This window comes from Pituophis catenifer, unplaced genomic scaffold (assembly GCF_029215685.1).
Source record: "Pituophis catenifer annectens isolate HBS135680 unplaced genomic scaffold, rPitCat1.0.hap2 SCAF_17, whole genome shotgun sequence".
Classification (NCBI taxonomy): domain Eukaryota; kingdom Metazoa; phylum Chordata; class Lepidosauria; order Squamata; family Colubridae; genus Pituophis; species Pituophis catenifer.
In genome coordinates, this window is record NW_027256897.1 from 11,237,814 (window position 1) to 11,255,750 (window position 17,937).

At 41.3% G+C, this 17,937-nt stretch overlaps 1 protein-coding gene across 1 annotated transcript in view; it reads left to right on the forward strand.

The window, feature by feature from the left end:
• Positions 1-17,937, forward strand: part of GPSM1 (G protein signaling modulator 1) — a 137,729-nt gene that overhangs the window by 74,222 nt on the left and 45,570 nt on the right. Inside the window, exon 10 of the mRNA XM_070955529.1 lies at positions 9,477-9,547. Within this exon, the coding sequence (XP_070811630.1) occupies positions 9,477-9,547 (71 nt within the window). The remainder of the gene's footprint in view (positions 1-9,476; positions 9,548-17,937) is intronic.

Genomic DNA, 17,937 nt, shown 5'->3' on the forward strand with positions numbered 1-17,937 from the left:
TTCTGGGCTGGTTGCCAACCTTTGCCAAACTTTGTTTATTCTTGGTACGTTATAACTTTGATAAGGACCGTTGGTGTGTGTCACAATCCTTGGGAATCTGGAGCTGGAGCAGAATAATGGCTCTTTGCATCACTCGTAGCTTTTGTGTCGATTGTGAGGTTAATATCCATGTTTCACTGGCATATGTTAGAGCAGGTAGCACACATGGATCGAAAACTTTTTAGGCATAGAGGGAGATTGTTCTTGAAAATTGAGATCCGTTGCCAAGGTATATGTAGTGGGCTACTAAAAGGTAACAGTTCCCCTCGCACATATGTGCTAGTTGTTCCCAACTCTAGGGGGCGGTGCTCATCTCCGTTTCAAAGCCGAAGAGCCAGCGCTGTCCGAAGACATCTCCATGGTCATGTGGCTGGCATGACTCAACGCCAAAGGCGCACGGAACGCTGTTCCCTTCCCACCAAAGGGGGTCCCTATTTTTCTCCTTGCATTTTTTACGTGCGTTCGAACTGCTAGGTTGGCAGAAGCTGGGACAAGTCACAGGAGCTCACCCCGTTACGTGGCGCTCGGGATTCGAACCGCTGAACTGCCGACCTTCCGATCGACAAGCTCAGCATCTTAGCCACTGAGCCACCACGTCTCTTAGCGGGCTATTACATCTACATAGTTCTTCTCCAGATATTTTTTTCTTTCTTTCTTTGGTGAATTTATTAACCATGAGAAAATAGGTAGTTCGAATGTATACCTTTGCAGGGTTAAGATTTGAAAAAACTCTGCAAACACACCCAAACGGCTTTAACATTTCTAAAAATAGGGATGAATCGTTCCAGTGTCTGCTCTTCTGGCCCAGATTTGAGACTTTGGACTAACCTTAAAAGATAGAGGAAGCATTTAGAAATGTCCCCGTGGATTCTCCCCTCCTCATTTTTTTACTTGTTGGCAGGACCAGTTGGTAAACATGGCAATAACGAACGCAGGAGAGTAACAGAGCATTGAAGGAGGAGAAATGTTTAAAGTTACCATTCCCCCACCACCTTAGCTACGGAATCCTGGGTTGTCAGGGGCTGCTGATCTGATGGGGTGGGGAAGGTGCGATAAAATTAATTTTTAATTGAATTTGGGGATAGCGGTAGTAGAGGGAGAAATAGTGCCGACTGCAGAGGTAGGCAGTATCAGCTGCTCTTCGAAATGCATCTAGTGTTACTTTCTGAGCACTGAAGAAACAACAGTTTTTTTTCTGGTTCAGGTGAGTATTTTTTTAAATTTGATTTATATGCCGCCCTTCTCTGGAGACTCAGGGCGGCTTACAATGTGCTCAGCAATAGCCTTCATCCTTTTTGTATATTTTATTCAAAGTCAGCTTATCGCCCCCACAAACTGGGTCTTCAATTTACCTACCTTAGAAAGGATGGAAGGCTGAGTCAACCTTGAGCCTTGGCGAGATTCGAACCTGCAGTAATTGCAGGCAGCTGGTCTTAATAACCAGCCTAATAACAGGGTGCCTTAGACCACTGTACTACCAAGGCTCTTCTTACTTTGATGGAAAAGTAAGCAGAACATTGTTTCTGCTTGAAGAGAAATGAGGCATCGTTTAGGTTTTTTTAAAAAATCTGGCTTGGGGGAGGCGAAGATTTTTGAAGATGCAATTTGGATCCTGGCTCCTTCTCGTGGCCTTGAGCATCATCTCACGGGGATATCCTCAGTTTCCCCTTTGTAAAATGATGGGATTGCCCAGTTGGTTGGCAAGATGTCTTAACAGGATGAGAGCTTGCTGGGGAGAGAAGCAGGAGTAGTAGTTTGGAGTTGCGTTTTAATCTGCTTGTTAAATTTAAAATCTTTCCATTTATTTATTTATTTATTTATTTATTTACTTATTTACTTATTTACTTATTTACTTATTTACTTACTTACTTACTTACTTACTTACTTACTTACTTATTGGTTCGATTTATATGCCGCCCTTTTCCTGAGACTCAGGGCGGCTTACAATGCGTTAAGCAATCACTTTCATACTTTTGTATATACCTGCTTAGTAGGGCTTTTGCCCCCCCCCCCCCAAGCGGTATTTTTTTTTTTACACAAAGTCAGCTTATTGCCCCCACAATCCGGGTCCTCATTTTACCTACCTCGAAAGGATGGAAGGTTGAGTCAACCTTGAGCCTGGTGAGATTCGAACTTGCAGTAATTGCAGGCAGCTGGTGTTACTTAACAGTGCTTTAGTCTGCTGTGCCACCAAGGCTCTTTTACCTTTCTCTTCCTCCTAAAACTGTTAAACCATCATTTTGAAGAGCATTGGCAAAGGGTTTTCTAGTTGTTTTCCTAAGAGGAAGTTATAATGTCAAGATTTCTTGTGGGTGGTAGTTCCACAGTTTGGGGCAGTGTTTCTTAATCACAGCAACTTTCAACGGTATTGGAAGATGCTCTCCTGTCTCCCCTGGTCCTTCTATTCCCTAGACTAGCCAGGCCCAGTTCCTGCAACCGTTCATCCTATGTTTTAACCTCCAGTCCCCTCATCATCTTGGTTGCTCTTCTCTGCACTCTTTCCAAAGTCTCAACATCTTTTTGACTAAAACTGGAAGCAGTATTCTAGGTGTGGTCTTACTAAGGCTTACTAAGGGTTGGACTAGAAGACCTCCAAGGTCCCTTCCAATTGTATCCTGATTGATTGAAAGAGTAGCATCGCATCAAGACTTACCATGCTTGCTCAGTGAAAGAGATGGTTTTCCTAGCAGAATCCAATTAGGGCCTTGGGGTCTTGTGTTATTAAGAATTATTTTGGCCTTACTGGGGGGAAAAGGGGGGAAAAAGATTCCCCCCCTCCCTTTTCAGTAAGGTCAAAGAATTTGAAAGAATACAATGCATTTTGTAAGTAAAAAACGGTGACAGTTCATAGAGATTACTAGTTGCAAATAGAAATACACATTATTTCCACAGCAAGGAAATAATGTTTATCTTGTATTGTGCTAAGAGTTGGAAGTCAATGCTTCTTTCTTTCTTTCTTTCTTTCTTTCTTTCTTTCTTTCTTTCTTTCTTTCTTTCTTTCTTTCTTTCTTTTCTTTCTTCCTTCCTTCCTTCCTTTCTTCCCTCCTTCCTTCCTTCCTTCCTTCCTCTTTCTTCCTTCCTGCCCTTTCTTCCTTCCTCTTTCTTCCTTCCTTCCTTCCCTCCTTCCTTCCTTCCTCTTCCTTTCTTTTTTCTTTTTTCTTTCTTTCTTCCTTCCCCTTCCTTCCTTCCCTCCTTTCTTTCTTCCTTCCTCTTTCTTTCTTCCTTCCTCTTTCTTTCTTCCTTCCTTCCCTCCTTCCTTCCTCTTCCTTTCTTTTTTCTTTTTTCTTTCTTCCTTCCCCTTCCTTCCTTCCTTCCTTCCTCCCTCTCTTCCTTCCTTCCCTCCTTTCTTCCTTCCTCTTTCTTTCTTTCTGTTTGTTTCTTCCTTCCTTCCTTCCTTCCTTCCTTCCTTCCTTCCTTTCTTTCCTTTCTTCCCTCCTCTTTCTTTCTTCCTCCCTCCCTCCCTTCCCTCCTTCCCTCCTTCCTTCCTTCCTTGCTCTTTCTTTCTTTCTTTCTGTTTGTTTGTTTTCCTTCCTTCCTTCCTTCCTTCCTTCCTTCCTTCCTTCCTCCCTTCCTCCCTTCCTTCCTCTTTCTTTCTTCCTTCCCTCCTTCCCTCCTTTCTTCCCTCCTTCCTCCTTTCTCTCTCTTTCTTTCTTTCTCTCTTTCCCCTTGTATCTTGCACCCCCTTTTATCCGCTCCCTTTCCGTCCCTTAATTTCCTTTTTTTTCTTTCCTTCTTTGTATTTTATATAATAAAATGATAAATACTAAAAATAACAAAAAAAAAAAAAAGGATTTTAGCAACCAGGAATAGCCTTGCCTCCCTTTCGTCAAAACCTTCGTCCCTTGCTCCCTCAGAAACAAGATGCCGTTACCAGCTCCGTCAATAAAAAAAAAACTGATTTGTTTGAGGAGTTCCCCTGCTTGGCACTGATGAATGAAGCTGCCATTCATCTGGAAAAGAAACGGGCAGTTTCTTGGCAGCAGTGGCAGTTTGCATGGCATGTGGTGCCAGCCACCCAGCCACCTTCACCCCTTGGGCAATCCGTTGGTACGCTGGCAGCTTTCAGTCTAACCTGCTTTACAAAATAAATCCCTTTGGCCTGCTAGTCCCAGCACAGACATTTTATATTGAGGTGGCTTTTGATTCCAGAAGGGAATCACAAAGCAGCCGTCAATAAATATCTCACAACTCAGCAGCAGAAATCATGAGTCACTTTATTAGGATAGAATAGAGAATAGAATAGAGGAGAGGAGAGGAGAGGAGAGGAGAGGAGAGGAGAGGAGAATAGAATAGAATAGAATAGAATAGAATAGAATAGAATAGAATAGAATAGAATAGAATAGAATAGAATAGAATAACAGAGTTGGAAGGGACCTTGGAGGTCTTCTAGTCCAACCCCCTCCTTAGGCAGGAGACTCTACACCACTTCAGACAAATGGTTATCCAACCTCTTCTTAAAAACGTCCAGTGTTGAAGCATTTACAACTTCTGGTGGCAAGTTGTTCCACTGGTTAATTGTTCTCACTGTCAGGAAATTTCTCCTCGGTTCTAAGTTGCTTCTCTCCTTGATTAGTTTCCACCCATTGCTTCTTGTCCTGCCCTCAGGGGCTTTGGAGAATAGTTTGACTCCCTCTTCTTTGTGGAAGCCCCTGAGATATTTGAACACTGCTATCATGTCTCCCCTGGTCCTTCTCTTCATTAAACTAGACATTCCCAGTTCCTGCAACCGTTCTTCATATGTTTTAGTCTCCAGTCCCCTAATTCTCTTTGTTGCTCTTCTCTGTACTCTTTCTAGAGTCTCCACATCTTTTTTACATCGTGGCGACCAAAACTGAATGAAAACGTATTACAGGAGAAGATTTCATTTCTTGTACCTTATTGAGAGTTATCTAAAAGATTTTTTTTTTTCGCCCAAAAAGGCGACTGGATTGATTCTTTTTGAGGAAAAAGAAGAAGAAAAATTTTGCTACCCATCCAGGAAGCTTCATCGGTTGAACTGGTGGTGGGAGAGATGGAAGGATAGGTTCTGACAGGATGATTGGATGTGTGTGCGTGTGTGGAAACGAAAGAATTGTGTTACTTTGCAGTCATCTGGTCGTTAGCACTCTCTCTGAGAGCTCTTGAAGGCTTCTTGGGGTTTTCACCTGAACCAGAAAAGACAATCCTTCCATTCCCATTTCATTCCCGCCCACCCACCCACCCACCCTCCTGTCAGAACCTATCCTTCCATTCCCCCCACAATCAGGTACTCTCAACTGTCAGTACCTGTTCTTTCCATCCATTTCCCGCCCCCCCCATCAGTAGAACTGATGAAGCTTCCTGGATGGGAAGCGAAACCTCTTCTTCTTCCTCAAAAAAAACATCACTACAGTTGTTTTTTCAAACAAGAAAAAAGAAAAAAAAGCCACTTTTGAGACAACTATGTTCTCCAAGTCTGGATGACGGAGGCTCTTCATAGACACTTATCAAGAGATGTAACTATTTAATTTCCTCCCTCCCTCCCTCTTTCCTTCCTACTTTCTTTCTTTCTTTCTTTCTTTCTTTCTTTCTTTCTTTCTTTCTTTCTTTCTTTTCTTTCTTTTTTTCTTTCAACATACATACATACATACAGGTACTTCTTGACTTACAGCAGTTAGTTTAGTGACTGAAGTTATAAGTTCACTAAAAAAAAAGACTCTTATGACCATTTTTCACATGTAGGACCGTTGTCGCAATGATATAGATAATACGAAGTTAAATGAGGGATAAGGTAAAAAAAAATAGAAACTCAGATGACACCAGAGTAAATGGAAAAGGGGGATTGGGGAGAAAAAAGAAGATTATAAATGTACAATTATGAAATGATAGATTAGGTAAAATGGGAAAGAAATTGAAAAGAAAGTATATATTAGTAGAAAATTGAAGTTGCTCGGATACCAAATGAGGGAAAGATTGCACAACAAAGGAGAAAGACAGGAAAGAGAAGGAGAGGGAGAGAGAGGAATGGAAGAAAGGGGAAGGAGAGGAAGAAAGGATAGGGGAGAAGAGCAGGAGAGAAGGCGAGAAAGGAGGGAGGAGTGGGGGAGAGGAAGGGGAAGTAGGAGGAGGAAGAAAATAGAAGAGGAGAGGAGGGAGGGAGGGGGAAAGAAAGAAGAAGAAGGTTTGTTGTGAAAATTGAAAAAAGAGAGGGTATAAGAGCAACCCCAAATGTAATTAAAAGGTCTTATTTTTATGCTTTCGTTAGAAAAAATATATGGTCAATTATGGATAAAAGCATGTACATGTACATTATGTGTATAAGAAATAAAAATAAAAAACTTTTTTCAAAAAAAGAAATCACATCCCCTGCATGATTGCTTGACAGATGACTCACACTTATGACGGTGGCAGTGTCCCGGAGTCACGTGACCCCGTTTTGCGACCTTCTTGTCAAAGTCAACGGGGAAGCTGGATTCACTTAACAACCGTGTCCCTCATTGAAGACGCGCGATGATTCCCTTAACAAAGGGAGTGGCGGGAAAAGTCGTAAAATGAGGCAAAACTCACTTAACGATGGTCTTGCTTAGCAGCAGGCATTTTGGGCTCAATTGTGGGCCGAAGTCGAGGACTATTTCGAAAAGGGAGAGTCGGTGGGAAATGGTAGTGGAATAGTGGGGATTATGGCCCATGGCATTCACAAAACTGTTGTTGAGTGTGAGGCAACCTTTGCAGTAGTGATCTACGAGAGGCATAGAAACAGATTCAGGTTTTACCTCCTAATGTTGCTGTTCTGTATAGTCCCATCGCAAGAGAGGAATAATTGTCTCTGGATAGTATAAAAACTTAATTCCTAGCAATCACATTCTATAAATATTTCCTAAAAATTTTCCAGCACAGGCAGGCAGCCTGTTTCTATTTATCTCCAAGCCAAACAGACTTTTCTTCCTGTCTATGGGGCATTGCAGTCATCTGCCTGTATAAAAAAATAATAATAATAATCCTGGAATTTGTTGTTTATTTGCATATCTGATTTTTAGGTACAATATTTTTATTTGCAATCATTCTGGAATAAGAGAGCCGTGGGCTCGATCGTCTTCTTTGCAATATCCTTTTCGGTGTTTGAAAGGGATAGTTATATCCCCCTCAATTTTCTCCACTTTAATCACTTTTCATAGGATTTAAATTTCCATTTTCCTGACGCTTCTCATTCTCTCTGCCTCCTTCTCCTAACGTGGGCAGGCTATCAGATTTAAGCATGGTGGGACCACTGCAGAATCATATTCAGCAAATTACTTCCTGTATTTTGGAAGCTAAACTTCAGATTTAGAAACAGAACATAGAATATAGGTCGGTCATGGCAAATTTATGGCACACGTGCCCAAAGTGGCACAGAGAGCCATGTCGCTTGGCACACACTGTTCTGCCCCAGCTACGGACCTCAAAGAACCCAGCACACACAAAATCTGTACAAAACTTAATTTACTAAAATAACTCAGTCTTTTTCAAACAAAGCCTGTTAATAAACTTTCTACAAGAAACCAAAGATAAAGTAATCACAATCTTACTATGGTTGGCAGAAAGCCCAGAAGCAATTTACAGAGAATCCAGACGTGAAGGAGAGTGAACTAAAGTTGTTCCCTACAGCTTGTTGCAATCGGTGTTCCTCCTTAAATAGGCTAAGGGAGTGGCCAATTAGCCCCAAGCCTTACTCTCGAGGAGACCTCTTCTTGAGGAGCCACTCCTGCCTTTTGGCAGCTCTGTGCGCCCGTGCATTGAGAAGAGGCTCCTCCTCTTCGTCCTCTTCACTTTGAGGAGCTTCTGGAGGTTCTGAAGGCCCTGGCTGAATCCCCGCCTCTGGCACCACATCTTCTCCAGCCTCCTCATTGTCTGACTCGAGTGCCAGCTGCACAGGCTGCTGGCGCAGCACCACACCAGCCTCCTCGTTGTCAGAATCAGCTACAATCTGCACAGGCCGCTGACGGGCCACAACACACATGGCATCGCCCATTCCTCTTCCAGGTTTCTGGCGTGCATTTCTGCGCGACAATCAGCTGGCCTTGCATCAGTGCCGGAAATCGGAAGAGTTGGTCTTCCATTTTCCGGCATGACCATGTGCACTGGCCAGCTGATTGGTGCATGCGCATGCATGGCAGTAACCTGAAGACTTGCCAGCAGTAATCTGAAGAAACCGCAAGTGTTTCCGGCATGTGCACGCCTCTGGGCAACTCCTATTCCTGGTCTCGGCCCAGACAAGCGCACGTGAAGTGCTCCCTTTTCGGCACTCAGTGATATAGGTAGTCCTTGTTTTACAATCATTAATTTAGTGAATTGTTGGAAGAAAAATCAGGTCCGGTTCCAAGCCGGGAGAAAGACCCTGGAAATAAAATGGAGTCTGGCTGCAGGAAAGAAGGTCTGTCTTTATTTGGGTGCTAGAAACTTCAGTGACAGCAGCATGTTTTTGCGGTAGCTGACAAAATAGGGTTGAGAGTAGATAGGCTTTTATACATTCTTTGGGGCTTTGTGATTGAGATGCCTGTTCCTGTGTCCTTTAATATTTTAATGGCTGTTGCCACATTCCTATAGGGTCATGTAGGGGTCATGGCTGGCTCTACAGGCAAAAGGGGAAAGGCAAATCTTAGGTGTTTGTCTGAGCTAATCTTGTCAGCTTTGGCTAGTCTAATTGTGCTGCTTATTTGGAGTCTCTTTGCTTATGAATAGATTGGCCCAGTCTTTCTGAATGGATACAAAATCTGCATTTCTAAAGACCATCCCCTTCAAGCTTCTGCTTGAGGCTGTTTTCCTATGGCAGGAAGACTGGGGCTGATTTCCGCCTTTGATTTTTCCTCCTCTTCTCCTTTACGGGAAATATTCCATCCTGCCTCTTTTTAATATTAAGAATAAAGAATATTTTAATCTGGGAAGTGGAGGCTTTCCTACACACTCTTCGAAGTTGCAACAGCATTGAAAAAAGTGACTTATAACTATGTTTCACACTTATGACCATTCCGACATTCCCATGGTCACATGATTAAAATTCAAGCCTTTGGCAACTGACTCATATTTATGACCGTTGCAGCATCTTGGGGTGATATGATCACCAAATGTAACCTTCTCAGTCGGCTTCCGACGAAGTCAATGGAGAAATCCAGATTCACTCAACAACTGCGGCAAAAATGGTTTTTGTGTGTGCTGCATTCTTTGGGGTCCGTAGTTGGGGCAGAACAGATTGCAGTGCTCCAACCTTCTGATAAGAAAGTCGACGGGGGAAGTCGGATTCACTTAACAACCATGATACTAACTTCAGTGATTCACTTAACAACGGTGGCAAGAAAGGTCGTAAGAGGGGGCGAAATTCACTTCACAAATGTCTCACTTCAGCAACAAAAATTGTGGTTGTAAATCGAAGACCAGCTGTGTTCCCGGTTTGCAGTTTCGTTTGTCTTGAAATTCTCGTCAATGGCTGCCCTTTTCTCTTCCAGGAGCCAGGCCAAAGTGGGCCCAAGCAAACAGCATGAGCAACCTGGAGCTCCTGAGGTTCCCTTCTGAAAAGGTAAATAGCAATCAAAATTCGTCGTGAAAAAGACCATCATTCTTTTTTTTTTTTTTTTTATTGCAAAAGTTTTACAATTACATTTTCACCCCTTTTTTCACCCCCCCACCACCCTCCCCAAACTTCCCATCCTCCCTAACCCTCCCTAACCCTCCCCCCCCCAGACTTCCCTATTATGCAGTAATTAACGCTAATATATAAACCTGAACCCATCCCTCCCCCTATATAATTTTTCCCTCTTTTTCACTTTGCATTACAATATTTCTAATACATTGTTTTCAAATAAAAGCTATTTGATACTTTCTAATTTGGTATTTGTTCTGAACATATTCTATCCACCTTTTCCATTCCCATTCATAAGTCTCTTGTGAACAGTCTTTTAAATATGCTGAAATCTTCGCCATCTCTGCAAAACTAGCCATCTTCAAAGTCCATTCCTCGATAGTAGGCAAAACTTCATTCTTCCAATATTTACCTATCAACAATCTTGCTGCAGTTATCATATACAATATTAATTTTGTTTCATCCCGTGTAAAACCCTTAACTATACCCAATAAAAACAATTGTGGAGAAAATTGAATTTTTTTCTTCAAAACATTCTGCATGACCCACCATATTTTTATCCAAAAAGCCTTAACTTTCCTACAGGTCCACCAGACATGATAATACGTAGCATCCAAACAATCACATCTCCAACATTTTGGCTGAACATTAGGGTACATACACGACAACTTTTTGGGATCTAAATGCCATCTATAAAACATTTTATAAAAATTTTCCCTCAAATTCTGCGACTGTGTAAATTTAACATTCTGAACCCAAATTTTTTCCCACGTTTCCAGCATCACTGATTCTTCGAAATTTTGTGCCCACTTAATCATACAATCTTTAACTAATTCAGTTTCTGAATCCCTTTCTAACAAAACATTATAAATCCTTTTAATATGCATTGGACCTTTCTCTTTTATATGTCTAACCAATTCTTCCTCATGCAACATAATACCAGTTTTTTGGTCCTCTTTCCATCTCGAATGTAATTGATTATATTGTAGCCAAGTTAAATTAATTCCTTCATCCAACAGTGTCTGCAATGTCTTCAGCTGCCATCTACCCGCATCTGTAAAAAGAACCTCTTTGTATAAAAACCCCCCGAGTGACATTATATTTGTATTCCACATAATATGACCAAGATCCAGCCATAACGGTATTTTGTAATTCCATTTGAGTCGGTGCTTCTTCCAAACTCTCATCAAAGAGTCCCTAAGTATATGACTTTTAAATACTTTATCTACTTTGTCGTCATAAAATAAGTAAGCATGCCATCCAAATTCAAGATCAAAACTTTCTGCATTCAATATTCCAGTTTTTTTACTTCCAAACCAATCACTTGTTGAAGTTAAAACTGCTGCATCGTAATATAACTGTAGGTTTGGGAGTTTAAGACCTCCTCTTTCTGGAACATCTTGCATAATTTTCAATTTCACTCTCGGCTTCTTCTCGTTCCAGACAAACTTATTCACACCAGACTGCCAAACTTTGAGTTGTTTATCACTTTTAAGCACCGGAATCATTTGAAACAAAAACAAAAATCTTGGCAAAATATTCATCTTTACTGCTGCTATTCTTCCAAGTAAAGACAGTTGCAGCTTTTTCCAAGTCTCCATATCTTTCTGAACCTCTCGCCACAACACCTCATAGTTATTTTGAAACAATTTCATGTTTGATTCTGCAACCTGAACTCCTAGATATTTTACCTTAGGTACAATTTCAAAACCTGCCTTCTTTTCAAGTTCATGTTTACGATCTTGTGTCATATTTTTAACTATCATTTTAGTCTTTTTTGAATTCAATCTAAAACCGGAAACTCTACCATAATCTTGTATAATGTCATTCATCAAGCTTGTTGATTCCATTGGTTGTGATAGGGTAACAACCAGATCATCTGCAAATGCCTTTATTCTATAATCCTCTTGCCTTATCATTATACCTTTCAAAATTTTTGAGTCCCGTATTGTATTTAACAAGACTTCCAATGTTAAAATAAATAAAAGTGGGGACAACGGACATCCCTGTCTTGTTCCTTTTTCAATTTTAAACTCTGTAGTCAGGCTTCCATTAATAATAATCTGTGCTTTTTGCTCTTGATAAATTGCTGAGATCGCGTGTATAAATTGGTCCCCAAAACCCATCTTTTTTAAAGTCTTTAATAGAAAATTCCAATCCACTCTATCAAAGGCCTTCTCTGCATCCAAAAAAACCAGCACTGCAGAAATCTGTTTGTTCTTATCAAGATATTCCAATAAGTCTATTACTTGCCTTACATTGTCCTTCATATATCTGCCCTCAATAAATCCCGCTTGGTCCTCATGAATCACCTTTTGAATTACTGGCATCAACCTGTTGGCTAATACCTTCGCATAAATTTTATAGTCTGTGTTCAAAAGAGATATTGGTCTGTAATTCTCCGGTTTTTTAGGACCGACTTGTTCTTTTGGTATCAAAGATATATAAGCAGTTGTCCATGAAGGGGGTATTTTACCCCCTTGTTGAATATTGCAAAATAAATCTCTAAGTTGTCCCACCATTTCAGCTTGTAAAGTTTTGTAATACACTGCAGTCAAACCATCCGTACCAGGAGCTTTGGCTGTTTTTAACTGTTTAATTGCTGCAGTTATCTCCTCCTCTGTTATAAGATCATTCATTCTTTCCTTTTGTTGATCAGTAATTTTTGTAACTCTCTTGTCATTTAAATATTTTTCTATAAGTCCATTCTGCACCTCTTCTTTTGCATATAGTTTAGTATAATAATCCACAAAAGCTTCTTTAATTAATTTTTGTTGAAAGATTTCTTTCCCTCCAATATCAATACTATCAATAGTCCGTATACTTTGTTTTTTCCTCAATGTGTAAGCCAACCATCTGCCCGGTTTATTAGCGTTGCAAAATGTATTATGCTTCGCGTATTGTAGACTTGTTGCAACTTGTTCCGCCATGAGCATTTGAAATTGATCTTTCAAAAGTTTTATAGCACTTCGTATTCTTTCATCTGTTGGATTTTTAATAAGTAACTGTTCCTTATTCTTTATTTCCGTTTCCAACTCAAGTCTTTTCTTTTGTCGGAACAGTCTATGTTTAGAATTCATGTGAATAAGTACCCCTCTCATATAAGCCTTACTTGCGTCCCAAACAATTTCAATTGGGGTACCTTTATTCAAATTTATTTCAAAAAATTCTTTCAAATGCTTTTTAAGTTCTAGTGTATTTTTTTCATATCTAAATAAATTCTCATTTAATCTCCAAGAACGTCTCTCAACCTTATCCGTCTCAACTTCTATCCATACAGGGCTATGGTCAGTCAAAGTTCTTGGAAAAATCTTTGTTCTTTTTGTCTTAACAAGTAGATCATTTGACAACAAGATAAAATCAATCCTAGAAAAAGATCTATGTCTATCAGAAAAAAAAGTGTAATCCAATTCATTTGGATTATGTATTCTCCAAACATCTTTTAGTTCCATATCTTCTTTCATATCAAAAAAAGTCTGTGGTAGTCTAATTCTAGACTTTGCCAAACTCTTTTTATCTAATTTAGAATCAATTACTCCATTCCAGTCTCCCATAATTAAAATAGATCTATAATCCCATTGCAGTATTTTGGTATGTAACATCTTATAAAAATAATCCTGTTGTTGGTTGGGAGCATAAATTCCAATCAGAAGAATTTGGCCATTTGTTGTAAGCAATTCAATTGCTACAAACCTACCATCTTGATCTGCTTCTATAATTTTCGCTGTTAATTTTTTATTTACATAAATAACCACACCATTCTTTTTCTGCGAGGTTGAAGATATATAATGTGCTCCTAGTTTTGAGTTTATCAAGTATTTTTGATCTTGAGTTGTAATATGCGTTTCTTGTAGGCATATTATGTCATTATTAAATTGTTTCAAATATGTAAATAATTTCTTCCTTTTCTGTGTTGAATTCAACCCATTAACATTCCAAGATAAACACTTAAAGGTCATCAGCCTCTTTCTCGAACGCGGAGCAAAATATTTGAAGTTCATCCGAGAGCTTCGATCTCGCTCCTCCCATAGCGCCACTCTCTTGTACAGTACTCTTAACTGCCTTCTTGTCTTGTCTTGCCTGTTGTTGTTGTTGCTTTTGTTTAAGTAGCTTGGATTGAGCTCTGGTTATGCGTTGATCTTTAACTTCAGTCAACTGAATCAAATCCAAAATTGGAGAAGAATCCAACAGGGGTTCACTCAGAAAGCCTCCTTCTGCACCTTGCACTATTTCTAATTCCTGCTTGGGCTGTTCTTTCAATTGGCTCTCTTCACTCTCCTTAATCTCCAAAACTGTAGATGTACGTGGAGATGGTGTTCTTTCCTGAAGAATAGTACTATAAAAGTGTTGTGCCTTCTCCACAGTATTCAACCGATATCCTTCTCCCTTGTATCTAAAAATTATCCCAGCTGGTGCGTCCCACCGGAAGGGTATCTGTAAATTTTTCAATTCCTTAACGAGAAAACCAAATTCTTTTCTAGCTTTCAGCATTTTAGGAGGTAATTCTTTAAAAATTTCAAGTCGTGAACCCCCCACTTGTACAGAAGTGTGAAAAGATTTTTGCAGGATATCATTTCTAATTTCTCTGTCAGTAAAGTATATGACCACATCTCTGGGCAATTGTCTCTGTCTGGCCACCCAAGAGTTGACTCTGTAGATTTTATCTATTTTATGAAATACCAAATCAGGATTAACTTGTAAAATCTTAGCCAAGGCTTCAGAGCAAACTTGCCTCAAATCCTGTCTCTCCTCCTCTCGAATTCCCCGAAGCCGTATGGCGAATTCCATCGCCCGAAACTGTATCATAACAATCTCATCCTCGATTCTCTGCATTTTATTATCAGCTTCATCAATTTTATAATCATTATCTTTCATCTTAACATTAATTTCTGATTTGAATTCTTCAACTTTAAGATCAACTATCCCAATGAATTTTGCCAGGCCAGATGCCACTTCTGATATTTTTTTAGTCACCTTATTTTGATTCTGTTTCACCATATCTTTAACTTCATTAATTTCCTGCATAAATTCCTGATGTGATTTTTGAAGTTTATCATCTATCTCCTGTTGGGATTTCTGAAATTTATCATCCAAAGTTTTAGAAATAAATTCTTTTAAATCTCCCATATCAAATTCTTTTTTCTGAGTTTGTTGCTGTTGAGCAGGGGGAAGTTGCGTTTCATGTTTATGTGTGGGGGATCCCCCCCCTGATGCCTTCCCTTCCTGCTTCTTTGAAGCCATCCTGGCTCGTGATCTAGTTTTTCTAAAGAGGGAAGTTCCTTTTCCTTTCCCTCCTGCACAAAAACTTCTAAAAAAGTCCCCCAGATTTAATCAAATAAGGATTAAAATAAAGCAAAGTCCAGTATTAGAGGGGGAAAAATTGTTATTTCTCTTATAACAAGCAAGGCAACTTTGTAGCAACTTGGAAACTTTGTAGCAAAACAAGATAACTTCACCAATCCACATTCACTGGCTCGTTAACTCTGAAGCTAAGCGCCATGTTTTTTCAAAGCACTTTCACTCACTCTTATTTCTCAAATTAGAAGTCAATAAAGTACTGATACTTGCGTTTCCCAATTTCAGGGTTCAGGTGGTTTCGTTGTTTGTTAAAACCAGATCTTTCACTTTAAGTTTCTTGCAGCCGGCTTGTTCTGCAAAAGCAGAATCGTCCCACGTCGCCCGGAGTTTCTGCAGGCTGGAAGGGAGCCACGCCTGTACTCTCCCCAGAAACTTCCCTGGGGGGTTACAGGGGCTCTACCTGTGCCCTGCGATCTCTCTTCTTCAATCCTTAAGGATTTCGAAGTTTTCGAGCCGCTTCTTCGTCCCGAAGCGGCTCTACAGGCGGCGGGGCTGGCGGAGCTTCAAAAGGCACCGCCGTCGCCGAAGACAAAGAAACCGGAAGTCCTAAAGACCATCATTCTTGTTGCGCTAATACAATCAGCAGTGGTTACTACCGGTAGTATGTTACTACCGGTTTGCCGCATGCACGCTTGCTTTGTGCACACGCGTGCCCCGGTTCGCGCATGCACCTGCCTTGCACGCATGTGCCCGGCCTTCCGTGCATGCCCTTTGCTCGCGCGAGCACCTGTGGCTAAATAGGATGGCATAGAGGTGGACTTTAGCTCCCAGAATTCTCCAGTTTGGCCTTTGCTGAGTATTTTGGGAGTTAAATGATTGTCTTCCAGATAGAGCAGTGTTTCTCAACCTTGGTAGCTTGAAGATGGGTGGATTCTGGGAGTTGAAGTCCACCCATCTTCAAGCTTCCAAGGTTGAGAAACACTGGGATAGAGAGACTTCAATTCCCAGAGTTCTCCAGTCTGAACCTTGCTGAGAATTCTGGGAATTGGAAAAAAAAAATGTCCTCCAGATAGACAGACTTCAATATCCTTCCCTAGAAGTGGGGAGGGAATGGGGATTTTGCAGTATCCTTCCCTCAGGAGTGGGGTGGGAATGGAGATTTTGCAATATCCTTCCCCAGGAGTGGAGAGGGAATGGGGATTTTGCAGTATCCTTCCCCAGGAGTGGGGTGGGAATGGAGATTTTGCAATATCCTTCCCTAGAAGTGGGGAAGGAATGGGGATTTTGCAGTATCCTTCCCTCAGGAGTGGGGTGGGAATGGGAATTTTGCAATATTCTTCCCCAGGAGTGGAGAGGGAATAGGGATTTTGCAGTATCCTTCCCCAGGAGTGGGGTGGGAATGGAGATTTTGCAATATCCTTCCCTAGAAGTGGGGAGGGAATGGGGATTTTGCAGTATCCTTCCCCTGGAGTGTGGAGGGAATGGGGATTTTGCAGTATCCTTCCCCAGGAGTGGGGTGCGAATGGGGATTTTGCAGTATCCTTCCCCTGGAGTGGGGTGGGAATGGAGATTTTGCAATATCCTTCCCTTGGAGTTGGGACGGAATGGGGATTTTGCAGTATCCTTCCCCTGGAGTGGGGTGGGAATGGAGATTTTGCCACGCCCACCAAGCCACACCACGCCCATCAAGCCACGCCCACAGAACTGGTAATAATATAATTTGGATTTCACCACTGATCCCACACCTCGTACAAAGCCAGGACCTTATCAGGATATTGCTATGGCCTTCCTCTTTGTCTTAAAAACCCGAGTATATGGCTGAACAGAGTTGCAAAGAAATCAGTGGAATTATTTTGTGGTGGGGATGGATAGAAATGGGCATCTTTGGCAATAATTTGAAGCATAAAGGTTCCCCCACACATGCATGCTAGTTGTTCCTGACTCTAGGGGGCAGTGCTCATCTCCGTTTCAAAGCTGAAGAACCAGTGCTATCCGAAGATGTCTCCGTGGTCATGACTCAACGCCAAAGCCGCATGGAATGCTCTTCCCTTCCCACCAAAAGTGGTCCCTATTTTTCTACTTGCATTTTTTACGTGCTTTCGAACTGCTAGGTTGGCAGAAGCTGGGACAAGTCATGGGAGCTCACCCCGTTACGCGGCACCAGGGATTCGAACCGCCGAACTGCCCACCTTTCTGATCGACAAGCTCAGCATTTTAGCCACTGAGCCACCGCGTCCCTCCAATTTGAAGCATAGTCTCTTTTTCCAACAACATCATCCTGTATTAAAATTGCTTGCATTTTATGGTTGTCCAAGCGTTTGATTTTATTTTACCTACATGTTGCATTTTATATTATTCACATTTCCTTGAAAATGGCCAAGCAATATTTATTTATTTATTTATTTATTTATTTATTTATTTATTTATTTATTTATTTATTTATTTATTTATTTATTTAACTTGTATGCCGCCCTATCTCCGAAGGACAATAAAAACAAGCAAAATCAATGTTAAAAATACCCAATAAGATTATAAAAAGACCATTAAAATCCCTTTTAAAACCCCCTTCAGTCCAAACCAGCCAGGCGAAATAACCATGTTTTAAGGTCACGGTGGAAAGAGCGAAGGTCAGGGGCCACCCGGAGCTCCAGGGGGAGCTGATTCCACAGGGTAGGTGCGCCCACAGAGAAGGCCCGCTCCCTAAGGGTCACCAGCCGACATTGTCTGGCCGACGGCACCCCAAGGAGGCCCTCCCTGTGAGAACGCACCTGGCGATGGGGAGCCGTCGCTGGCCGCAGATGGTTTGCCAAATACCCCGGGCCTAAGCCATGTAGGGCTTTATAGGTAATTACCAGCACCTTGAATCTCACACGGAGGGCAACCGGTAGCCAATGCAGGTCCCGCAGGAGAGGTGTAACATGAGAGTGTCGGGACACTCCTATTACTACCCGCGTAGCCGCATTCTGCACCAGCTGAAGCCTCCGAGTGGACTTCAGGGGCAGCCCCATGTAGAGAGCATTGCAGTAGTC